Source organism: Danio rerio, chromosome 20 (genome assembly GCF_052040795.2).
Source record: "Danio rerio strain M-AB ecotype USA chromosome 20, GRCz13ab, whole genome shotgun sequence".
NCBI classification, from domain to species: Eukaryota; Metazoa; Chordata; class Actinopteri; order Cypriniformes; family Danionidae; genus Danio; species Danio rerio.
The window spans coordinates 42,680,656-42,705,798 of record NC_141040.1 but is presented as its reverse complement, the minus strand read 5'-3'; the positions used below and the strand labels follow the sequence as shown (position 1 = coordinate 42,705,798).

At 34.5% G+C, this 25,143-nt stretch overlaps 1 protein-coding gene and 1 long non-coding RNA gene across 6 annotated transcripts in view; one reads left to right on the top strand and one right to left on the bottom strand.

Moving 5' to 3' along the window:
- The first annotated feature begins 3,038 nt into the window (after positions 1-3,038).
- itpkb (inositol-trisphosphate 3-kinase B) overlaps positions 3,039-25,143 on the top strand; it is a 64,414-nt gene continuing 42,309 nt past the window's right edge. For 2 of the 4 annotated variants that reach the window (XR_015518710.1, XM_087298524.1), the window contains exons 1-2: positions 3,039-3,249; positions 5,769-7,026. Coding sequence is in view for 2 of the 4 variants with exons in the window: in XM_087298524.1 (XP_087154650.1) it covers positions 5,959-7,026 (1,068 nt within the window). In the remaining 2 variants the exon portion in view is untranslated. Of the gene's footprint in view, positions 3,250-4,070; positions 4,189-5,768; positions 7,027-25,143 lie in introns of those variants that run through there. The other 2 variants (XR_015518711.1, XM_087298525.1) reach the window with 1 other exon arrangement.
- LOC141379398 (uncharacterized) overlaps positions 5,620-25,143 on the bottom strand; it is a 74,003-nt gene continuing 54,479 nt past the window's right edge. For both annotated transcript variants that reach the window (XR_015518827.1, XR_015518826.1), the window contains 2 exons: positions 8,021-8,220; positions 5,620-7,005 (listed from right to left, as the gene is read on the bottom strand). This is a non-coding gene — a long non-coding RNA (uncharacterized LOC141379398). The remainder of the gene's footprint in view (positions 7,006-8,020; positions 8,221-25,143) is intronic.

Here is a 25,143-nt window from a genome sequence, read left to right as displayed (position 1 = left end):
ATATTTCATATATATATATTCATATATATATATATATATATATATATATATATATATATATATATATATATATATATATATATATATATATATATATATATATATGAATTATTAGACCTTTTGTTTATTCTTTCCCCAATTTCTGTTTTAACGGAGAAAAGATTTTTTCAACACATTTCTAAACATCATAGTTTTAATAACTCATTTCTAATAACTGATTTATTTTATCTTTGCCATGATGACAATAAATGATATTTTACATTATTATAAGACACTTCTATACAGCTTAAAGGGACATTTGAAGGCTCAACTAGGTTAATTAGGGTAATAAGTCAGGTTATGGTAATTAGGTAAGTTATTGTATTACGATGGTTTGTACTGAAGACTATCGAGAAAAAATATAACTTAAAGGGGCTAATAATTTTGTCTTGTTAAAAAAAAAAACTGCTTTTATTATAGTCAAAATAAAACAAATAAGCCTTTCTCCAGAAGAAAAAATATTATTAGACATACTGTAAACATTTGCTTGCTCTGTTAAAAATCATTTGGAAAATATTTTAAAAAAGAAGAAAAAAAATTGAAGGGGGCTAATAATTCTGATTTCAACTGTATGTGTAAATATATATATTTATATATATGTATATATATATATATATATATATATATATATATATATATATATATATATATATATATATATATATATATGTATATATGTATATACAGATATAACAGTTATTAAACAGATATTTTTATTAAAATAATATTTTAGTCCTCGAACATGTTTAGAAACTGAAAGATAATACAATTACATTTAAGCTAAATATTGCAACAACAAAAAAATACAACCTACAAAATGTCAACTAAATTTTTCTATTTTTTTGCTTCTTTTGAATTTTCCTCTTTTTAAAAATTTGCCTTTAATATTTTTCTATAACATAAATTTGGGTGTACTAGTTTTTGGACCATTATTGAAAGTTATTTTGTTAGATAAGCTCCAGATTTGGCTTCAGTACTAACTAATATAATGTATATGCACAAATATAATATTGTATAGCTTCAAATTAAAAATATGAATTTAAAAAAACAGATTTATGAGGAGTGTACTTTTATACACACACACACACACACACGCACACATGTACACGCACGCACGCACGCACGCACGCACGCACGCACACACACACACACACACACACACACACACACACACACACACACACACACACACACACACACACACACACACGCACACACACACAGAAGAAGTCAAAATTATTGGCCCAGCTTTGATTTTTTTTTCTTTTTCAAGTATTTCCCAAATGATGTTTAACAGATTAAGGAAATGTTCACAGTATGTCTGATAATTTTTTTTCTTATTATTTTTAGTCTTATTAGTAAAATTTGTGGAATAAAAGCAGTTTTTAATTTTCAAAACATTTTATGGACAAAATTATTAACCCATTTAGGCAATTTTTTTTCAATAGTCTACTAATTACCCTAACCTGCCTAGTGAACCTAATTAACCAAGTTAAGTCTTTAAATGTCACTTTAAGCTGTATAGAAGTGTCTTGAAAAATATCTAGTAACATATTATTTACTGTCATCATGGCAAAGATAAAATAAATCAGTTATTAAAGTTAAGTTATTAAAACTATTATGTTTAGAAATGTGTTGAAAAAATCTTCTCTCCGTTAAACAGAAATTGTGGGAAAAAATAAACAGGGTTGCTAACAATTCAGGGGGGCTAATAATTCTGACTTCTACTGTATATATTAAAAAGACAAACATATTTATTCAAAATATAAACCTAATAAAAAGAACCAAAAACATTACAAAAGGACAGTCATAACAGAATAATTAGAAACTATTATTACAGTTGAATACTATTAGCATTAGAAATTAATAAATAGCCCATTAAAACTGAGTCAAATATATGTCATATATATGCACAAATTTTATAATATGAATTGATATGATACCACTTTTGGTAACTGAATAATTTTGTATCCTGATAAACTCATAAACATTTACAACATAATTAAATAGTAACATAACTGTAATTATGGATTAATATACATCATGGCCATATATGTGTATATTTACAATAGCCTACCTATTTATTGATATCCACATGTTTATTTATAAGATGTAATCTATCTATCTATCTATCTATCTATCTATCTATCTATCTATCTATCTATCTATCTATCTATCTATCTATCTATCTATCTATCTATCTATCTATCTATCTATCTATCTATCTATCTATCTATCTATCTATCTAGAAAACACAAAACAGTACAAAATGACAAAGTTATAACATTAATTTCTTGTTGGCTTAGTCCCTTTATTAATCTGGGGTCGCCACAGCAGAATGAACCGCCAACTTATCCAGCAAGTTTTTTACGCAGCGGATGCCCTTCCAGCCACAACCCATCTCTGGGAAAAAAGTTATAACAGAATAATTAAAAACTATTATTACTGTTAAATACGATTAGCATGAAAAATGAATAAATAGGTATATGATATATGCTAGCCTATATGATATCATACGACTCTTAGTAACTGAATGTTTATATGTATCATGAAAAATATACAATACAAATATGTAATAATAATAATAAAACTTTATAGTAACAATTGTAATTTTGGTATAAAATATATCACAGCACAAATATGTCTATATTTACAATAAAGCCTTCCCTTCCTATTTATACCATTTATTTTATTTTTATATAATACAGCTATTTTAAGGGCTTCAAAGACTTAAGTAGGTAATTAGGGTCAATTAAAAACAAACATTCAGTCAAGTACTGTAGATGCAAATTTTTGGGTGTAGACTGGAAAAAAATATACAGCAAAAAAGGTAATAAGAATATGGTAATAAAACAGAGTGCTTCTCTACTGGGGTGAAGTCTTAAAACCATCAAGTCTTATTCTTCCCCTTGTGCTCAATGTGCGAAAGAGCTCAGGGAGGCTCTGCCTGTTCCGTTGCATTCAGACTCACTGTCATTTTAACTTCCTTCCTGCCTTTTGTACATTAAACAAACATACGGCTCCGACGCGACGTGTCGAACAGTTCGAGCGACATTCTAGAACGTTTAGAATTATTTAAACTGCAGAAAGAACTTTTGGAATGTAACAGCAACAGAACAACAGGAGTTATTATTCTGCTACGTGTCCCGAATTCGCGAATGCGCGCTTCAGCGACTATTTAAACAGCGTCTGCAACAAGGAGACTTGTAGGTAAGCATCCGACTTCGGTCTGACATGCCGCGAAAGTTCACTTTTATGAAAGATTTACATGAAAGAGGAGAGCTAAAACAGCCAGACTCAACCATTCGGCTTCACGAACTGTACAGTAGTGAATGTACTGTAGAGAGTAGCCGAGATCTCAAGTTTTGTTTATGGTATTGTAAGAATGCAAGCGTTTTCTATTCGAGGTTGTGATAACAATTGTGCAAGCTGTCGACACGGATATTAGGAAAACTGAATAAAACATCCTGTGGATACAGATGAATGTCCATTATGAGTGAAATGAGTATGTGTCTGAATGCTTATGAATGTGTTCCAGCTCAGCAAGAACTGAGATTAAGTTTTCTTTGCATCACAGTGACGTCAATCTTCTTCTTATTTATGTATTTCTGTACTCAGTGTAGTTTTCTTCTTCTTCTTGGAATAACAATATGACAAATGTTTCTACTGAGTTCATAAGAGAGTCACCACGTGTTTTCTCATCTCATTCAAATTCAGTGAATGCCAGAGAGTGGGCAGTTCAGTGAAGGGCTTTTATTGAGATGCTTTAAAGCTTTGCAAGAGTCATATTAACCCTCTACTGGTTTATGATCATCTTCGGTGATGATTGGAAGCACACTTACATTGAAACACAAAGTGTAAGTGTTTCACCAGTGTTGTGGGATGTCTCAAGATGCAATTGAATAGTCAGTGCCAAAATGGACCGTTAAAAATCACTTAAAAGGGAGGTGGTTGTGCTAAATGAGAGGAGGTGCATTCCACCCTTGACCTCTCCCCTTCGAGTTAAAATGCAGGGCACAATCGGTTCATCCAACCTGACTTTTTAGTCAAAGCATGTGATGTTTAGCTGGAGTCTCTATGAAAGATATTACTATTAAATACAAGATCCTGAAGATGTGGGTGTTTTCATTTGTTTCTGGTTGCTAGAAGGTGAGTGTTTAGGAAAATTATATACTTGCAGAAATCTGTTGCTGCTTTTTTGGGGTGTGTTGGCTCTCAGATCATTTGCCTCGGCTGTAAAAATAATTAGAACCACTTGGAAAACTTGCAGGAAACTGTTCTGGTTCATTATGAAATCATTTGGCAGAGCGTTTGACTTAATCAAATTTCAACGCACCAGTTAAACGAACTTTTCCCCATGTCGTAGATTTTGCTATAAAAAGAAGCAGATAATTGATACCTCACGGACTGTTTTTCCTTAAGATCTTCAGATGTTTAACATCAGAGAGGTTGAGGCCTTGCAACGATTACTGTTGGCAGATAAAAAAAAATTTACAGGTATTTTTGTGGTATTTGAAAATAAATGTTAACAATCATCTTTTAGTTTACAGTCTAGCAAGATAAACTGAATATGATATAAGTGTAATGGTATGTGGAATATTATTTTTGTGTTGTACTGTATTACGTCATTGTCTTTTCGAGGCAAAGACATAAAAGGTCTTGAATGATTCTTTGTATGTGCTTTTTCTTTTCATGCTGCTTTTATATTTTTGCCAATGGAAAGAAGTAATAATGTGTGGACAACACTGACTGAATTAGCAAAGCAAGTTAAGACTAGAAGCAAAACTTGATAAAAAGTTTTTATAGATATATATGTCTATGCAAATGTCAAATATTTTTCGCCAAAATATTGAAACTGTTTCTGCGTTTTTTGTGTAAGTATTTTACAATGCTTTAAAAATACTCAAAAGAAATCTGTTAATGTTATTAGATAAACTATTGACTTTGATTTACCAAAGTCACACTTGCCAATTTCACATCTATCACATCCATAACAGAGAGATGTCACATCCATAACCAAGATTTTTCCTCATGAATGCAAAAAAGGTCAAATAAAATAAAATCAATCGTTTTTGTTCTATAGTGAGCCAACTCTTATCATTGATTAGCATTATTTCTTTCGGGTTGTGCAGTTTAATTCACAGAATTACTACAAAGTATGCTGTATACTGTAAACTTGCAGACTTTCTTGGTCAAATCCATAACGCATGTTTATTTTCCTCATTTAAAATCTAAAAATGTTTACAGACTGATATTTTTCTGCTCCCATACCTTTGTGGTTTGTTGTTTTGAAAAATATAAACAGATGTTTCAATTTACAGTTAGCATACACTTTCTCTGTGTATTCATGTATTAAGTTTTTACTGCAAATGTCACATCCATAAGGCTGAAATTGCTCATTTCGATGTTACACTGCAGAGACAAACGGAAACATCTTGATAGCCATCAAAAATTTATACAACACAACACAATTATATAAACCTTTTCTGAGCAGCAGAAGGCATTTATAGACTAATTTTGTCTGTACATCAGGAAAAATATTTAATGTTCAATAATGTGAGCACAATAATCAACCCAAGGCACTTTTGCATTTCTGAAATGCATTTACATTTATTGAAATTATTCAGGTAGTCTTGCTTGTTATAACATCCATCATATTCACTTTTTGCACATCAGTACTTCAAATATTAAGAGCATATGCTTTTTACATCTCTTGTGCTTCTTTTCAGAACTCGGCTAAGGATGAACCAGTGGTGGATATAATATGTAAACGAGGAAAGGAGTCTAGGATTGTATTTTAGTATTCTACATGTCAGTTTTCCTTTAGTTCCTCCCAATGATGGTTAGGTCCAAAGGCCAGTGGATCTTGGATGAATAAACCTAAATGGGAGCAAAAACGGACAGGTCTAGCCTGCCATTATGGCAGCTTATGCTCTGAACAGCTTGATAATGATGAACCCTAACAACCTGACCAATAAGAACAGCCCTCGGACAGGAAGGCCTGTGCTCCCAGTACCTAGTCGTTCAACATTCAGCCCACCTCTGGGGGGCAGCGGAAGTCCCTATAGCCCAGGCAGCCTGAGCCCTGGCTCTTCAGGAAAGTCATTTGTCTTCCCAACAAGTACTGGTTCCAGTTGTCAAAGAGCACTTTCACCATGTCGAAGGCCAGAATCGCTGGGTGTGCATGTGGGAAGTCGTGTGCGCAGACTCAGTGGGTCAGGACTGGAGGAAGAACAGGAGAACGAAGAGCGACGTGTTGCTCTGCAACTTGAACGCAACAGGGAATTGCAGAATGTGGGGGTGAACAAGAAGGTGGACCTGTTTGAAGCCCAAATATCAGCTCAGGCTTTCAGTCGAGAGGTTCAGCGAAGCCCAAGGATTTCTAGAAAATCTCCTCATTATTTTGCCCCTGTCCAACTTACCAACCTTAGCTTGAACCCGGAGGAAACATTTGCAACACGAAACAAGGATCACTCAACAGGGATCCCCAAAGAACTGCAAAATGGAAAGCGCTTCTCCGGCACGGAGGAGGGGCTGCAGGTCAGCGGTGAAGAGAAGGATGGGGCCGACCCAAATACAGAAGAGGGCGGCCCACATAAGAGCACATCAGCTGGAACTAAGAGCGATGCTGACAGCCTTACAGACAATCACTCCAGGACTTTATCAGAGGCCAATGACTGCTCAGCATCTTGGACCAAGACATGTTTGACAAAGCCAGGAGCTGAGCCAACAACCCAGGCAGAGCCTGACGGAGTTAGTCCAGAGTTAGGCTCCATCCCCACTGTCATTATTACGGACGACGGTATGGAGGTCAGTAGGGAGGTAAAAGAGGCTGAGGTTAGTCCTCAAACTAACAGAACCCTGAGGAAGCTCTCCTCCTCTTCTGCCTCATCAACGGGATTTTCCTCTTCCTGGGAGGAATCAGAGGACGACATCTCCAGCGACCCAGAGCGGTCCCCAGCCTTTCTGCAGACACAACAGAAAGCCGTAAGTCCGTCAGATGTATTCTCTTCAGCTTTTTCTTTTTAGAATTTGTTAGGTTGAGTAAACTGTAGGTGAACATCTGACAGGAAAGTACATCTTCAGGAAAAATTGTACATTTAACGGTACACATACTTGTCATCAGGACAGAACCTTAAAAGTGAAAGTTTTATATCTTCATTTCTACCACCAAAATGGTGCACCTCAGAGTAGTAATATTTAGCCTAATTAGATGTATATATGACACAATAAAGTTGTGATTTAAAGGGAACTTCCACATGGAAAAGCTGCTGTAGCCCTAAAGGTGTGATTTTGGCAATTTTTTTGGGACTGAATAGAAAGTCTGAAAGGATCAGGGTTTGATCCAGTTCCACATGATTGTAACAGGTCTTAATGTGTAAAGCTCCATGCTAGCCTCTATGCCACAGCTCAGACAACAAGCCGTTACGTTAATTCAATCACTCTGATCTGTAGGAGGCAGGAATTTGATTGGTTTCCAATTTACAGCAGCAAATTACACAGTAATCCAAAGTGATTAATAACACAGCTAAGATAAACCTTTTGTCAGTTCATGCCTTTCCTGGGAATCAAATGTGACTGCCATGCTTTACTTTTTGAATTTCAGGAATACCTGTGAAATGGGATGTAGCTTTTTAGATGTCTGTAGATTTAAGATGTCTGCAGAATCGCTTTAGGTGTACAGCAACAAGCTACATTCAGTGCCAAAGGTCTGACAACATGCCCTTAAGTTAATTCAATCTCTCCGATCCGTTGGAGACAGTGGTTTGACAGTTTTCCAATTTAGGGCAGCAAATTTCATTTCAGCATTTAACTGACTCCGTAATCTAAAGTGATTTACACCACATTTAAGGTATACATTTCCTGGGATGCATGACCTTAGTAATGCAAGTCCAATCCTTTAATGTTTGAGCTACATGAATCCATATGAAATATGATACTGGTTTTAGGATGTCTGTAGATTTGGTGACATAGATTTTACCTTGATTTGATAGCTTGTACAGTCCCACAATTCATGTTGTGTATTCTCGACATCCTTCAGCGCTTTTACACTGTCCTTGTGCTTTCCTGCTCTGGGCTCGTCTGTATTCACCCTGAGTAACTGTTGACATTCTCACATACAAAGGTACTTCTGTGTCCTGCTGTCAGATGGACTTTTTTCTCTGACTTTAGTTGGCTGCCCTTTAAACAAAGTACAAAAGCAGAGCGAGGAACAAATAACCGTGTATTAAGTTAGCAACAGCTCAACATATTCATACTCTAAATTTCCTGATTCGTATCATAGACTACTTCACCTGTACGGCAAGTCTCTTTATTAGCTTTTCAAATAAAAACATTCATTTTGATATGGAAATCCAATAGTCAACAGCATTAGCAGTTCCAGCGAACTCATTAGCTTATACAATCATGTCCTGTAGAAGTGACACGTGTGATGCTTTGTCTAAGGAGTTACGCTTGTCTCTGCGGCTTGTTTGCCCTAGAGAGAAAGTGTGTGTCCGCCTATTAAGCCATGTCGCGTTTGCAGGCGCATCAAGAGACCCATGTGGCCAGCCTGCTGTTACAGAGAAGTCATTGTTTAGACATGGATGTCACACAGTCCTCCAGCCTCACACTAAGTTGCAGAATAATGTGGCTCTGCTCGCCACACAGGCAGATCCCTTTATGTGACGTCTGTTCCCTGTAAACACACAACGGAGGAGAGCAAACATCCTATTGTACCATCTGGAGGAATGATGGTGCTCATAAAAGATAGTTTAACTATTCACAGTGATCACAGGGGCCAAATTACTTGATAGCCTTGAACTTCGGTGATGAAATCTTCGCTGTTCCCGGACATTTACAATGGAATGACTTTGGTTTTGGAGGGCAGTTATATTATGTGACCTGCATGTCAGTGAATGGTCTGTTAAAGTGAGCTTTATTGCTCACTTTATGGGGCAGATAAGGTCACTCTAGTGTAGAATTAATGCTTTTCAGTCTTGCACGAGTTGAATAAGAAGGATTTGTGAAAAACGTACCCATACGGGATGCTTAAGAGAAGTTGATTTACAAATTGTTTCATTTTTTCTTCCATTTTGATTGAACACTATAGAGTAAAACAGGCAACAATAGGAAAGGTGAACAGGGCCAGGAAATGAGCCAGGATTTAGACCTCGGATCACCTGAGGTGCAGCTGAGCTATATTTTGAGGGCTGCCCACATGGTTATGGCTCCAAAAACCAGTTTTGAGATCCATGCCCTCGATTGCATTCTGTTTTGTCCCATCTAGTTATTTTTGAACATAACAACATTGCATTTGCAACATAAAAGCCCCCTTTTAGAGAATGGTCTAAACAGTGAAAGGTTAACTTGACATCATAAAGATGATACAAGGGGTTTCTTTGCTCCATAGTGCCGTAAAACAGGGGCCCAGGTTCATGGTAGTTCAAGGTCACATCCCAATACTATTCTGTCTCTCTTTACTATGTTGAACACTTTCCATGCATGTGACTAAATATAGCTATTATATACACTTACCGGCCACTTTATTAGGTACACTTCACCAACTGCTCGTTAACACAAATTTTCAATAAGCCCATCACATGGCAGCAACTCAATGCATTTAGGTATGTAGACATGGTAAAGACAATCTCCTGCAGTTCAAACCAAGCATCAGAATGGAGAAGAAAGGTGATTTAAGTGACTTTGAACGTGGCATGGTTGTTGGGTGCCAGACGGGCTGGTCTGAGTTTTTCAGAAATTGCTGATCTACTGGGATTGGCACAATCATCTCTAGGGTTTACAGAGAATAGTCTGAAAAAGAGAAAATATCCAGAGAGCAGCAGTTCTGTACTTATCTTTTGATGGCTACTTCCAGCAGGATAACGCGTCATGTCATAAAGTGTAAATCATCTCAGACTGGTTTCTTGAACGTGACAATGAGTTAACTGTACTCAAAGGGCCTCCACAGTCACCATATCTCAATCCAATAGAGCCCCTTTGGGATGTGGTGGAGATTCGCATCATAGACATGCAGCCGGCAAATCTGCAGCAACTGCGTGATGCTATCATGTCAATATGGACTAAAATCTCTATGGAATATTTCCAGCACCTTGTTTAATCTATGCCAGTTCTGAAGCCAAAATGGGGCCCAACCTGGTACTAGTAAGGTTTACCTAATAAAGTGGCCGGTAAGTCTATATTTAGATAATAACATTAGATCAGCCTTTTCGTCTGTTTAATATTGTATGTTTTGCTAGCTTTAGCTCATTTTAGTGTGTGAGGACCAAGATAGGTGACTTTAGTTCAGGGTTCTTTGATCTATTTTATCTAAACCACCTTTTCCCTACATTCCACTTAAGAAAGTGAATTTTGAGAGCAACTTTTGTTAAGATATTAGTTTCAAACTTAACTTTAAGAAAGCAATAAAAAATCAATTGCAAAATCAAAACTCAACAAGATGACATTATTCTCACTTTCCAATCATCAAAACATCAGAAACAAGCTTAAATTGCTATCAGCAGACCATGAATTACGCTGAAAGGTCAAAAAAGTTTTTTTTTTCAACAGAAATATTCTGCCTTAAAATATAATATTATTGTGTTAAAGCTGCAGTTAGTAATGTTTGCTGCTGTAGTGGATATTACATAAAACTGCATCCTTTTTTTAGAAGAACACTTTTTAGAAGAGCTCTTTTTGCAGATGGCAAGAAGATACTCTTTGCTGCAGAGATCGACAACTGATCTAAAGCTACATATTGCAGCTTTAAAAATGACCAGATTGCAAAACATGCATGTATGTCATATTTATCAACACTCTTCCATCATTATCTGAAACACTGCTAGATATTGCAGAGTGCTTTCCCTCATATTGATAGATAAATGCTGTATTTTCCCACTTTAGAAATAGCATTTACCGTAAACACTGATAATAGAGATTATAGGGAAGTTAAAAAAGGAGAAAGTTATGTTTTGAAGTGCTGTGTAAAATACAGGAAAGCAGAATGAGTGATTAAGAGTTATTTGCTAAATGAGTTGTCTTTAATTTATTGTATATACTGTACTGTCAGTTGTCCGTACGATTGAACTAAAAAGAAACAAATCAGCAAGTACAGAACACAGCTTGTGGACTGAAAATAGATTCTGTTACAGATATTCTTGTGATACCAATGTCACAAAAATACCAACTGTTATATAATGTCCCTACCCTAACGGGTAAAAATAAAGCACGATGGAAAATGTAGAGCTCGTTCAGTCAAAACTGACAGATAAGATTGATTTGTAGAGCTGCCTTATTATTGGAAATGACTTGTTTCCGTCATCTTGATTGACAGCTCTCCAAACCAGAATTGTCACCTTATAAAAGGTGAACTAGAACAGTTTAAGTGACTTGAAGAGCTTACATTAAGGAAAGACGTTTACATTTTTTTAAACAAAAAGGATTATACAGTATAATGGCACTTGTAATAGTATGCATTATGCTAGTTAGATATGTTAGCTCAAAAAAGAAGTGTTAACCCACAATGTGCAAATACAAAAAAGTAAATTAATTAGTTAAATAAAAAATTACATCAAAGACCAATTTTAGTCATTATCTTTAGCATATCATAGGCCAGATTAAAATGTGAAAGTGATGTTTGAACCAAAGCATGAACACCACTGCAAATAAAACATGCAGTACTACTGTACATCTGTAAATACAACATCTGAATAATCTTTAAATTGCCATTAATGCATTCATTCAATGTTAATTAGTTCCCTGATATCTACACATTAAGTAGGTAGGTAAACAAATAGGTAAATAAAAAAAAATCTCCAGAAAAAGTTCTATGTGTTCACTTATAAACACAGAAATGAGCCCTATAATAAAAGGCTCACTTTTGACCATATTTGGAACATTAGTGAATATTAATGAGCTCTGCTTTGACGCTCTGCGGCTGTATAAGTGCCTGAAATTTGCTCTCTCACGCATACACAAACACACACATGCAATTTCATCATACTTCAGTTCAAAAAATATTTAAACAAATTGAGTCGAGACCTTGTTAACAATCTTTTCAATTGAAATACTGAACTTAAAATCAGTGAATATGAGGTGGTTTCACTTTCGAAATGCGGTGTAAATTCCTCCCATTTTGGCATTTTTAATTCTTTTGAACACATTCAGGTGCTGCTTGTCAATTTGATAAGGCGTCTATGTTTGTTCTTGCTGTTAATTGCGGAGGAAATGATCGATAAAAGGTTTCTGATAATCCGCTGTTTCAGTTGCAAAATGTGCACATGTGACCTCAAACCATATTGATATGAATGATATTGGATAATACCGCATCGTGTTGGGGAATCATATCGATATATCCCCAGGACTTGATATACCACCCAGCCCTAATTTGAAGTTTATTTCCTCTCCATATTTGTAACAGTTTCAACTAGGTTTATATACAATCAAAGCATGGGTGTCCAAACTCGGTCCTGGATGGCCGGTGTCCTGCAGATTTTAGCTCCAACTTCCCTTAACACACCTGCAAGGATGCTTCTAGAAAGCCTAGAAAGAGCTTGATAAGCTAGCCCGGGTGTGTCTGATTGGGGTTGGAACTAAACTTTGCAGGACACCGGCCCTTCAGGATCGAGTTTGGACATGCCTGAATTAAACTGTTCTGAATGAACAGATTAAGGAGTTTGGGGTCATGTTTTGGGAGTTCTTTAAAGTAGTTTTTACATCCCAATGTTGACAGGTATGATTATTGAATATCAGCACATGCCTATGCACATCGGATACATAAAAGACTAAAGAAAAAGGAAAACATGAAAATACATCATATGACTCCTTTAAGCGTTGACTCTCAACATCACAAGAACATCACATGGAAGTGTTTATAAAGCTTTAACACGCTAAAAGTCGCAAAATAGATGCGCTCAATGATTTTACTCTTTCATCCAAAACAGGTTTATCTCACATTTCATGCTTGGGCTTCACCTCTCCCCACTCGCAGAAACACAGTCTGGGGCTAATATTCACAAGCAATGAACATATCGTTGTTCATTTTACACTACAAACATTTGCAGCGTTGTTGTTTTGTGGGTCGCATCAGGCCTTCAGAAAAACTGAACAAGTGATAAAAACCACCAATGTGTTATCTGTGCTTTCGGGTCAAATAAGTGAACCAGAAAAGTTTCCAGTGGGCTTGCCTTTTAAGCACTAATGGCAGTGCGTTGTGGTTTAGTGCTGCTAATTACGTCCCATGCGCTCAGCAGAGGGGATCCCTCAAGCTCGGCTCTCACACACTGCAAACTCATGTTCTTTTTTTGGAGCTCCAGTGTTTTTCATAGCCAGAAAGTGAAACTAGAAAACCAATGAGTTTCCGAAGACATATTGTAGTATTTTTTTATGCACTTCTTCCTTGTAAGGAAGGTGTGTCGTGAGGATGTGTGTGTTTTGGGAATGCCCCTGGACTGGTTGTAATGTGTGTAAAAATTTGCTCATTAAGATTAAGTTTAGATGTGCAAAAAATGTTCTTCCTGCTGCCACAAGTCAGCTTTCTAAAAGTATGTGTGCATGGAACATGTTCGTGTCATACAAGCTGTGCTATGAATGTACACACATAAACACTTTTTTATCGCGATGTTGGGTCATGTTAATATAAAAAGTATATCAAAATAAATACAAGTATTAAAAATATAATAAATTACTTGAGTTAATTTATTTTTTGGCTAAATTATTTCCACATCTTGTCCGACAATGAACAATTAGAAGTAGGGCTGCATGATACTCAAAAAACTGACATTGCAATATTTCGTTCATTTTTTTTTTTTTTTTTTTGTGATATACAGTTGAAATCCGAATTATTAGCCCCTCTTTGAATTTTTTTCTTTTTTAATTATTTCCCAAATGATGTTTAACAGAGCAAGGAAATTTTCACAGTATGTTTGATAATATTTTTTCTTCTGGAGAAAGTCTTTTTTTTGTTTTATTTTGGCTAGAATAAATGTAGTTTAAAAATTTTTTAAATCCATTTTAAAGTCAAAATTATTAGCCTTTTTTAAGCTAAAGAACAAACCATCATTATACAATAACTTGCCCAATTACCCTAACCTGTCTAGTTAACCTAATTAACCTAGGTAAGCCTTTAAATATCACGGTATTGAAGTGTCTTAAAAATATCTAGTCAAATATTATTTACTGTCTTCATGGCAAAGATAAAATAAATCAGTTATTAGAAATAAGTTATTACAACTATTATGTTCAGAAATGTGTTGTCTTCCTTAAACAGAAATTAGGGAAAAAAAATAAACAGGGGTGTTAATAATTCTGACTTCAACTGTATATTGCGATATGGATATAATTTCACTCTATTTGGATAGAATTTACAATTGTCGGGGAGTGCATCTGCATACAATAAACAATTGTCCAAAAAAATTTAACAAATTAAATCAAATTTAATTAAAAAATGAATTAAACAGAACTCAGTGATTTTTTGTAGTATTGAAGCACAGAAAATCAATAACCAAAAATAAAATAACACTAGTCCTCATTGTATCAATAATGAAACAATTAATCTTCGTCAAACTTTATAATTTCTTGTACCTAAATGGTTTAATTTCATTTGAAATCGTACAGTCACAGGCTTTAAAAACTCATTCAAACAAAAATCTTTCACACTATTAGAGTAAAACTTTGCTATGACTCCACAAATCACATCTAATGAACTTTTTCACAATTTATTTATCGCCGGAACATTGCAGATCATGCAATATGTCTATTGCAAACTTTCACATTGCGATATCGATGCTGAAACTATATATTGTGCAGCCCTAAATGTAAGCAAAATAAAAACAAAAAAGGACACAATCACACATTTGAGCATACTTGAATGTACAATTATAGTGCTTAAAATTACATTTGCTGCAAACAAGCATGCTTATTGTCATTTTGGAGACTTTGGCCTTTCTTTTTGTGTTTTGTTTCAGTATGATGTAAAGAAAACAACCAAAGCTGGTTTTTAAGTGTTACATTTGTCACACTTTATCAATTTGTGTTTGTAGATTTCAGTTACAATAAACATTGGAGCTTTTCTCAAAATGCACTGAGCCATCAATCTCCACTTATGCATATCATACTTCACCATTTTATTCATATCTATATGCTAACATTTATTAGGGATATGTTCATAAACAATTTAACTCATCATATACAGTACATTTTATTCTGCAAAAATAAAAAATAAACGAAGTGGGAATTTTTAATAAAAAATATTTTCTGAATTATGGAGCGATAAAAAGAGATTCTCAAAGCACCAAAACACACTTGGACTCTAATGTCAATAAAACGCATAAACAAACACACACACATACCCCCACGCACACAGAAAAAACACAAGAATTTGGAACCTGACTTCAAGCAATGTTAGGACTTTTATGCATAGTTATACATAACATTTTAGAAAACATAATACAAAACATGCATTATTATATATCACAACTACAATTATTAATATAACCAACGAACATGAGAAGTTGACTAAAATTAATAGTAGTATTATATATAGCCTACATGCATTATTGGGAAAAGTTACTTTAGAAATTACTTTAGTTTTTAAGTTGGCCTTAATGTTGACTATTAGGTCAATACTGAAACGATGTTGCATTACATTAAAGTGATTGGCAGTATAATAAATGCTGGTTGTTTTAAATCGAATGTAAGCCCAGCAGGTTTTAAAGCTCATGTGAGAATTTGAATAAGGTATGATGAAACATGCCTAGGCCCGTGGAGCTGCAGGCAACAGGCTGAAGTAAGTGGGCGGACAGCTTTCGAGAGATTGTGTGTGTGTGCGTGTGTGGGAGGGTAGGAATTAAAAATGAATTAAACAGAACTCAGTGATTTTTTGTAGTATTGAAGCACAGAAAATCAATAACCAAAAATAAAATAACACTAGTCCTCATTGTATCAATAATGAAACAATTAATCTTCGTCAAACTTTATAATTTCTTGTACCTAAATGGTTTAATTTCATTTGAAATCGTACAGTCACAGGCTTTAAAAACTCATTCAAACAAAAATCTTTCACACTATTAGAGTAAAACTTTGCTATGACTCCACAAATCACATCTAATGAACTTTTTCACAATTTATTTATCGCCGGAACATTGCAGATCATGCAATATGTCTATTGCAAACTTTCACATTGCGATATCGATGCTGAAACTATATATTGTGCAGCCCTAAATGTAAGCAAAATAAAAACAAAAAAGGACACAATCACACATTTGAGCATACTTGAATGTACAATTATAGTGCTTAAAATTACATTTGCTGCAAACAAGCATGCTTATTGTCATTTTGGAGACTTTGGCCTTTCTTTTTGTGTTTTGTTTCAGTATGATGTAAAGAAAACAACCAAAGCTGGTTTTTAAGTGTTACATTTGTCACACTTTATCAATTTGTGTTTGTAGATTTCAGTTACAATAAACATTGGAGCTTTTCTCAAAATGCACTGAGCCATCAATCTCCACTTATGCATATCATACTTCACCATTTTATTCATATCTATATGCTAACATTTATTAGGGATATGTTCATAAACAATTTAACTCATCATATACAGTACATTTTATTCTGCAAAAATAAAAAATAAACGAAGTGGGAATTTTTAATAAAAAATATTTTCTGAATTATGGAGCGATAAAAAGAGATTCTCAAAGCACCAAAACACACTTGGACTCTAATGTCAATAAAACGCATAAACAAACACACACACATACCCCCACGCACACAGAAAAAACACAAGAATTTGGAACCTGACTTCAAGCAATGTTAGGACTTTTATGCATAGTTATACATAACATTTTAGAAAACATAATACAAAACATGCATTATTATATATCACAACTACAATTATTAATATAACCAACGAACATGAGAAGTTGACTAAAATTAATAGTAGTATTATATATAGCCTACATGCATTATTGGGAAAAGTTACTTTAGAAATTAATGGATTACAATACTGAGTTACTCCCCAAAAAGTAACTAGTTACATTACTTAGTTACTTTTTATATTAAGTAATGCGTTAGGTTACTTTTGAGTTACTTTTGTGTTATTTTTTACCACCTGGCTAAGGATTGATCTCCTTCAGAATTTGTTTTTCTTTCTTTTTGAATAGAGGAGTTCTGCAGTTAACAACACACTACACCTTCATTTACCTTATAGGACCTTATATGTTATCTGAGAACTTCCTGAGCCCAGAACTACACATGCCATATAAACATATTATTGAAAGTTTAAAAATTGTCTTGAGTAAAATCACAGTCCTGAGACAATGTCCTTGCCTTTTCCTTGATGTGTTCAAAATGATGAACACATTCTCTCATCGACTGCGTGATTCATTGTGACTACTGTAATTTTAATTCAGCATTTTTTCGCAAGTAACTCGCATTACATTTTTAAAAAAGTAACTGAAATATTATTACTTTTTTTTTTCAAAGTAATGCGTTACTTTTCTCGTTACTTGGAAAAGTAATATTATTACATAACTCGCATTACTTATAATGCGTTACCCCAAAACCCCAAACCACAATACTATAATTATTAATACTGTTATGATTAATATGCATGGAATTAATTTACTATTAAACTATTCTTTTATATACTTAAGGTAAATCCTTTTAGAAACCTCTGCTTTATTGCAGTTATTAAAATTTAGAGAGTAAAACCACAAAGCTTTGTTCTTTTTTTCTTCTTTTTTTCCAAGTAAAATAAATGTTAACTGATAACTGACAATTTAAACAATTTAAGCTAAACTATTTACTAAAATTAAAAACTTAAAAAAAAATGTTTTAATTTCCATGTATTTAAACTAAAACAAAACACTTACACCAAACAGACATACATGTAATTAAAATGAAAACAGAAAGAACACTGAATATATTCACTTGCAGAGTCTTGCATTTAAAGCACAAACTGCACAATTGCTCAGCTATTAAGACTACTCATCATTGTTTATCTTTATAAATGTCCTTCCTGCTGCCTCAACTCACGTTTCCAACGCACTGTTGTTGTAGTTTATGAGGTAAGCTAAGCTCTATTAATAAGGAAGATGACATCTGCTAGATAACAGTGTCCCGGTGTGGTTCAGTTTTTTGCATGCTCAGTAACTCCCCTGATCTGGTGTCTCCTTTTCCTGTGTCGATCAGATGAGGGAAGAGCCCTTGTGTGTGTGTGTTTGTCTGTCTGTCTCTGCACACAGGCTTGTGGTTACTTGCTCTAGCAAACCCAACAGCAAGTGTAGCCTAACCAAGCTGTTTGCTGTAAGCAAAAGCTGCAAGCATTTCTATTGCAAGTCTTTGACACTTTTTGTTTACTTACCAAAGTGCTGAGCTGCTTTTACACGGCATGATTCAGACACGTTTACTTTAGCGCAGTGAGAGTGACGAGGACATAGGGTGAAAACTATGATAAAAATAATGCAAGGAAAAGCTTAAATAAAAAAAAAAAATTAATTAGATTAAAAATGCTCATAACAAATAATAATAACAACAATGATGATAATAATAATAGTAATCATCATGCATGGGAGTAATATATTATTTTTAATTTTATTTTTTTAAATTAAAATAAATATAACTAAAATAAAAACCACAATACTATATTTATTAATACTGTTATCATTAATATGCATGTAATTAATTTACTATTATGCCTAAAGGTGCTGTATGTAAGTTTTTGACTCGTCTAAAGCATAAAAATACCATAATATGTTTGCAGATATTTAAGAAACATTTAAGTCAACATTCTTGTTTATCTGAAAAACATTGCTAAAGTCAGATATTCTGCTTTGATAATGAGATTTTCTTGCCGGAAAGCTGTTTTTGCTTTGGTCATTTAACCCGCCCAATGCCAGTTTAACCAATTATATTTCAGCACCCCGGGCTGCCTAGGTGGAAAACTGTTTATTTCATTAATTCAGTCAGGAAGGCTCTTAAAGTATGTGACTGAAATGTGACCTCTGGTGGACAGTAGAAGACTATAAAATGAAAGCAGATTCAGAGTTCCACATGAGGTGGTTATTATTTAGCAAATGATATAAATAATACAAATGTAAACATTAGTTGAGCAGGTTACATTACAACCCTGTGTCCTAACAACACACTACATGATGAGATCTGCAGTGATAAGCAGTTTGGATGTTTGCACCAGACAACAAAAAACAAGACAGAAATTTAAATACAGCCATTCAAAAGCTCAGAATAGTGCACTCACTGCATTTCTACAAATGGTAAGGTTTATTAGGCTCGATAGTCAGGCACACTTCTGTTGATGTTGTCAATCTGGCAACCTGCGCTTGCGTGTGTTTTAAACCAAGCGTGCAATACCCAGTTAAACCACTGGGTGTAAAACTTACATACAGCACCTTTAAGCTAAATCCTTTTGGAAATGACTGCTTTATTCCAAGGATATTAGAGTTTATAAAATAAAACTTCAAAGTTTTGTTCTTTTTTTTAAAGAAGAAAAAATTTAATTACTAACAATTTAGTAAACTAAACTAAACAATTTACTTAAATTAAACACTTTAGAAACACAATGAAATGTTTTTCATTAGCTATGGATTCATCCACCTTTTTTATTCCCATTTTAGATATGAGAAGATGCGCATAAATGTTGAAAATACGCATAAAAACATGAGCATAACTGAGTAGGATAAACTTTTTATTCAATAAGAAAAGATGCACAAACTATCATGGAAACACTTTTACTGAACAAGTTCCAGTATGTGCATTAAAAAGTCATGTGAATTTGTTTAATGAGATCATGTGATGATAAAAATGTGTGTGAATTGATAAACCAGCAGGCTGAGCCACCAGGCGTTCATTGCATGTCTGCATAGTTTTCTGAGATGAAAGTAATTTATTAAATAAAAAAAAAAAAGACTCACGCAGCTTCTCCTACTGTTGGTATTTGCCGAATTATAATTTTATTCTCTTTGACTATTTGGATGGAAATGCTGCTTTATTCGCACGTCTTTATGCGATATTCCAGTTTTGCTCATAAATTTAATTAGCATTTTTTGATGTAAACAGCTATTGTTATATAGTTAAACTAAAACAAAACTTTTACAATAGACAGACATACAAATAATTAAAATGCAAACAGAAAGAATTTGAATATAATAAATATATAAAACAAATGACTCTTAAACATCCCAAGTCATTTTAAAAACAGGATTGTATTTTTATAATTGTATTTTATCTCTGGTACATGAAGCACAACAATAATGTTTTCTTTGTTTTTAAATTGGCCTTAATGTTGACTATTAGGTCAATACTGAAACGATGTTGCATTACATTAAAGTGATTGGCAGTTTATTAAATGCTGGTTGTTTTAAATCGAATGTAAGCCCAGCAGGTTTTAAAGCTCATGTGAGAATTTGAATAAGGTATGATGAAACATGCCTAGGCCCGTGGAACTGCAGGCAACAGGCTGAAGTAAGTGGGCGGACAGCTTTCGAGAGATTGTGTGTGTGTGCTTGTGTGGGAGGGTAGGGGGGTGGCACACATGAACACACACAGACAGTGTTGTTAATAAGAAGTCAGATCATGAATTAATTGAACAGGGAAAAGTGAGCATTTAAAAAAGGGAGTAAGAATGAATGTATGTTTGCTGAATGATTCCTAAATAGTTTAAGAAGCACTTGGTTATTGTTTTAGGGCCATAACTAATGCTTTTGTTTCAGGCAAGCAATCATTTTATTGTCATTTCTTTTGATCATTATTTACCAAAAAATGAAAAAATAATTCATTTGAAAATAAATCGATCCATCGTTTGCAAAAATCAAACAGAAGTTTTAGCATCAATCAAAATCTGTATTCATTTTTTTTTTAAATATTCAAATTATATTTGAATAATATATTTGAATAAATAATATATTTGAATAAATTATATTCAAATTCCGTTTCTTATATTTGGTAGAAGGCACCAATGACAATATACAGCCATATCACACTGCTACGAGTATGATATTGTTTATACAACAGTTCGAAGGTATAAAAGTGTATATATAAAAGAAAATCAAACACGGAGAGTCTAAAATGTTTTTTTCCGCCACTCCATCACATCTGCAGCTGATGCCAGAACAGCAGAAACCGTTTCTACTTCAGAAACATCACTTTAGAGCTGTTATTTAAATGATTCTCTAGCGAAATGTCTAAAGTGATGATAAAACAGGTAATTTTGCTCACATTTGAATTATTATGAGGCTTAACGGCATGAGATGCCATCAGTCTAGAGAGATTTCCCAGTATTTCTTTTTTGCAATCGGGATATCACAATACTTAACTATGAAAAAGCCAAAGCAAAGCAAACACCACCAGATTACAATGGTATAAATATAGCACTACAATATACAAAAAAGAGAGATCAGATTTAGAATGTCACTTACTTGTTTAATAATATTTAGATCAGCTGTAGTTTAATTTTTTGCTGAGTTTTTTTTTCCTCTAAGGGCATATTATGTAGTCTGTCGCCATCCTGGGCGGAAAGTCAATCCTTTTTGCTCTGCTCAGTATGACAGGCTGATGGATGCCGATGCGCTGTATCGGCGAAATTATAAATATTTAAAATAGCCACTATCCATATAAATAAACTGCACAGTTGCAATCTAAACAACCACATTCTTGCCCAAAAAAGCCTCAAAAGTACATTTTATTGTCCAAAAGCTGCAATATTTGTCAAACTGTAGTGAGTTTATTGATCTGCAATCACTCTATGTGGATGGAGTAATACAGAAGGGTGAGGAGGCTGTACAGGTGCTGTTACTGCAGAATGTTGCACAGCTATCGGCCAATCAGATTCAAGAACCAAACTGAACTGTTGTATAAATATATATACTTACACACAAACACACACAAATGATTAATTATATATAACCAAATGCATGTACCAAAATATTATATAATATTTAATATTCATAACTGGAGTGAGAATGTGCTAGGTTAAACAAGCTGATCACTTTTGTTGTGTGTATTTTATACATGGTGTGGTAAGTTTTGTTCAAATTATTTTACCCTGCCAAATCTTCAATTTGACTACTTAACAGGCAGTCCTGACTCCAAACAGGAAGTGCAGTTGGAAAAGAAAATGCTCCTTTAATCAAAAAGTTAGAATTTTTAGCTTTATCATGATATGCTGAAGACGGCTCAGTGCCACAGTGGGTAGTGCTGTCGCCCCACAGCAAGAAGGTTGCTGGTTCGAGCCTCGGGTGGGTCAGTTGGCATTTCTGTGTGGAGTTTGCATGTTCTACCTGTGTTCGCATGGGCTTCCTCCGGCTGCTCCGGTTTCCACCACAAGTCCAAAGACATGCACTATGGGTGAATTGGGTTGGCTAAATTGTCTGTAGTGCATGAGAGTGTATGGGTGTTTCCCAGTGATGGGTTGCAGCTTTAAGGGCATCCGCTGCATAAAACATATGCTGGATAAGTTGGTGGTTCATTCCACTGAGGCGACCCCAGAATAATAAAGGGACTAAGCCGAAAAGAAAATGAATGAATGATATGCTGAAATCTTGATCATATTCATTTTTTAATCAATAACAACACTGTGCATGTTCATTGCCACAATATATAACCAAATATGCAATAAAAAGTGAAGACCTCGATGATCTTTATCAATATGGTGCCACCAATTATTGACAACAAACCAAATACGCAAAGTAATAATGATGTCCAGCAGGTTTCCCCAAACACTCTCAATCTTCCATTAAACAAACTAGACCCACCTTAAAAATTGGTTGCAAGGCTTAAATCTTCACCAGGACCCTCCCAAAAAAGTGCACAAATACTTCTAAACTCCCAAAACGAAATGCACAAACTGCATGTGCTGTTCAAATAAAGACCCAAAGTGAGAAGAATGAGCCATGTGTGTGTGTGTTTGTTGAGTCTCAGCACGGCTTTGCTCTGAACTCTTCCACTCCCGCGAGTCACTAACAGTTTCTGTGCTGTGAGTTTTGATTCGAGCACACGAGGATCTGAAGGCTACGAGCAGTGGAAAATGTAACACCCCTGTGGTTGACGGTTGCCTGGCGACACGCTGACGTCAAGACAAGCCTGCTTCAGACAGCTGGGGTTCAGACGCTTCATATGCAACACACAGGAAGTGCAACACCCCCCCCCCCCCTTATTTTTTCTTTGCGCTGGACACTTTTTTAACTTATATGTGCCCAAGAGCACTTCTATAAGGGAAAACCACCCTTACTACTAATGTGTGGTTGTTTACACTTAAAATGGGAGGAAGGAGCTCTACACACTAAAATAAAAAAAGAAATGCTAGGCTGTTTTAACACAAGTTTGATTTTTAATTAAATATTATTGATAAGGATATTGATTGGATTATTCACTTTTTTATTTAATTGAAAAAGATATACTTTAACTTCTGGGTTGTTTATATTTATATAACAATTTGGGTTAAAACAAAGAGTGTAGCTTTTACACTTCTTTGTTTGTCGCTTCACATGCTTTATCATTCATCACTACCCACCGTGCAAGAAAAGAAGAAGAGCCACAGAATGACACGAGCTGTTCTGAGCACAGCTGCTAGTGATAAGGAATGTTATTGTGTGAGTGTGTTTCTGAGAAGCAGATGAGTTTCTGCTTTGATGCCCCCCTGCACGTCGACATGCTCTCTTGAAGTGGTGGCTTTGATGCACAGGCCAAACACTCCATTAAACCTGCATGCCTGTCCTATTACTTGTGTTACTTGTGAAATTTTGCACCACTATGCTGCGGGTTTGACTGCTGTCTACCGTTCATGATGTGTGATAATCATAGTGAATTTTTTACGGAGTATAGATACAGTGCTGTAAAACCTAAAAACCTGTTCAATGGAGAGTCATTGTAGAGTTTGATGGAAGTTACCTAAAAAGAAATAAATAAATACACACACACACACACACACACACACACACACACACACACACACACACACATATAAATATATATATATATATATATATATATATATATATATATATATATATATATATATATATATATATATATATATATATATATACATTTTTTACTTATAGGGCTGGGTGATATGGCAAAAATAAAAAAAATATTTTTCATATTAAACTATAATGATATAGATTTAAATATAAGTAGTTTATAATAATATAATATATATAATAATATAAGTGCTTTCAGATTTAAAAGAGTACCCCAACAGTGACTGAAGCCACAAAAATTAGAGGGTCCATTAAATGGCATAACATTTTCGTCCGATAAATTTTCGGTGGTGGTAAATTCAGTAGTAGATCTCTAATATCAACAGACTTCTAGATTCCCATCGTTAAACATTTCTGCTGTGTGATTGGCTCTTAGATCATTCATTCATTTTCTTGTCGGCTTAGTCCCTTTATTAATCTGGGTTGGAACGAACCGCTAACTTATCTAGCATTTTTATGCAGCGGGTACCCTTCCAGCTGCAACCCATCTTTGGGAAACACCCATGCACTCATTCACACACATACACTTCAGACAATTTAGCTTACCCAATTCACCTGTACTGCATGTCTTTGGACTCGTGGAGGAAACCCACGCGAATGCAGGGAGAACATGCAAACTCCATATAGAAATGCTAACTGAACCAGCTGAGGCTTGAATCAGCAACCTTCTTGCTGTGAGGCGACAGCACTGTACTTGGATCAATATAGAGTAAAAAAAAGTCCAGACCTTATCATTGTTATTGACATAGATTTTATCGTGGTATGATATAATATCGTTTACCGGCCCAGCCCTACTTATAATAATATAAACTATTTGGGTTAGAAGGCATTATTATTATTGTACAATATTTTGATTATTTAACATATATGCAAAAAAAAAAAAAATATATATATATATATATTTTAAAATCGTTTTTAAATGCAATTTAATTTTTAATAATAATAATAATAATAATAATGATAATAAATGTATATACAGTTGAAGTCAGAATTAATAGCCCGCCAGTTTATTTTTTTCCCCCATTCTCTGTTTAACGGAGAGAAGATTTCTTCAACACATTTCTAAACATAATAATTTTGATAACTTATTTCTAATAACTGATTTATTTTATCTTTGCCATGATGACAGTAAATA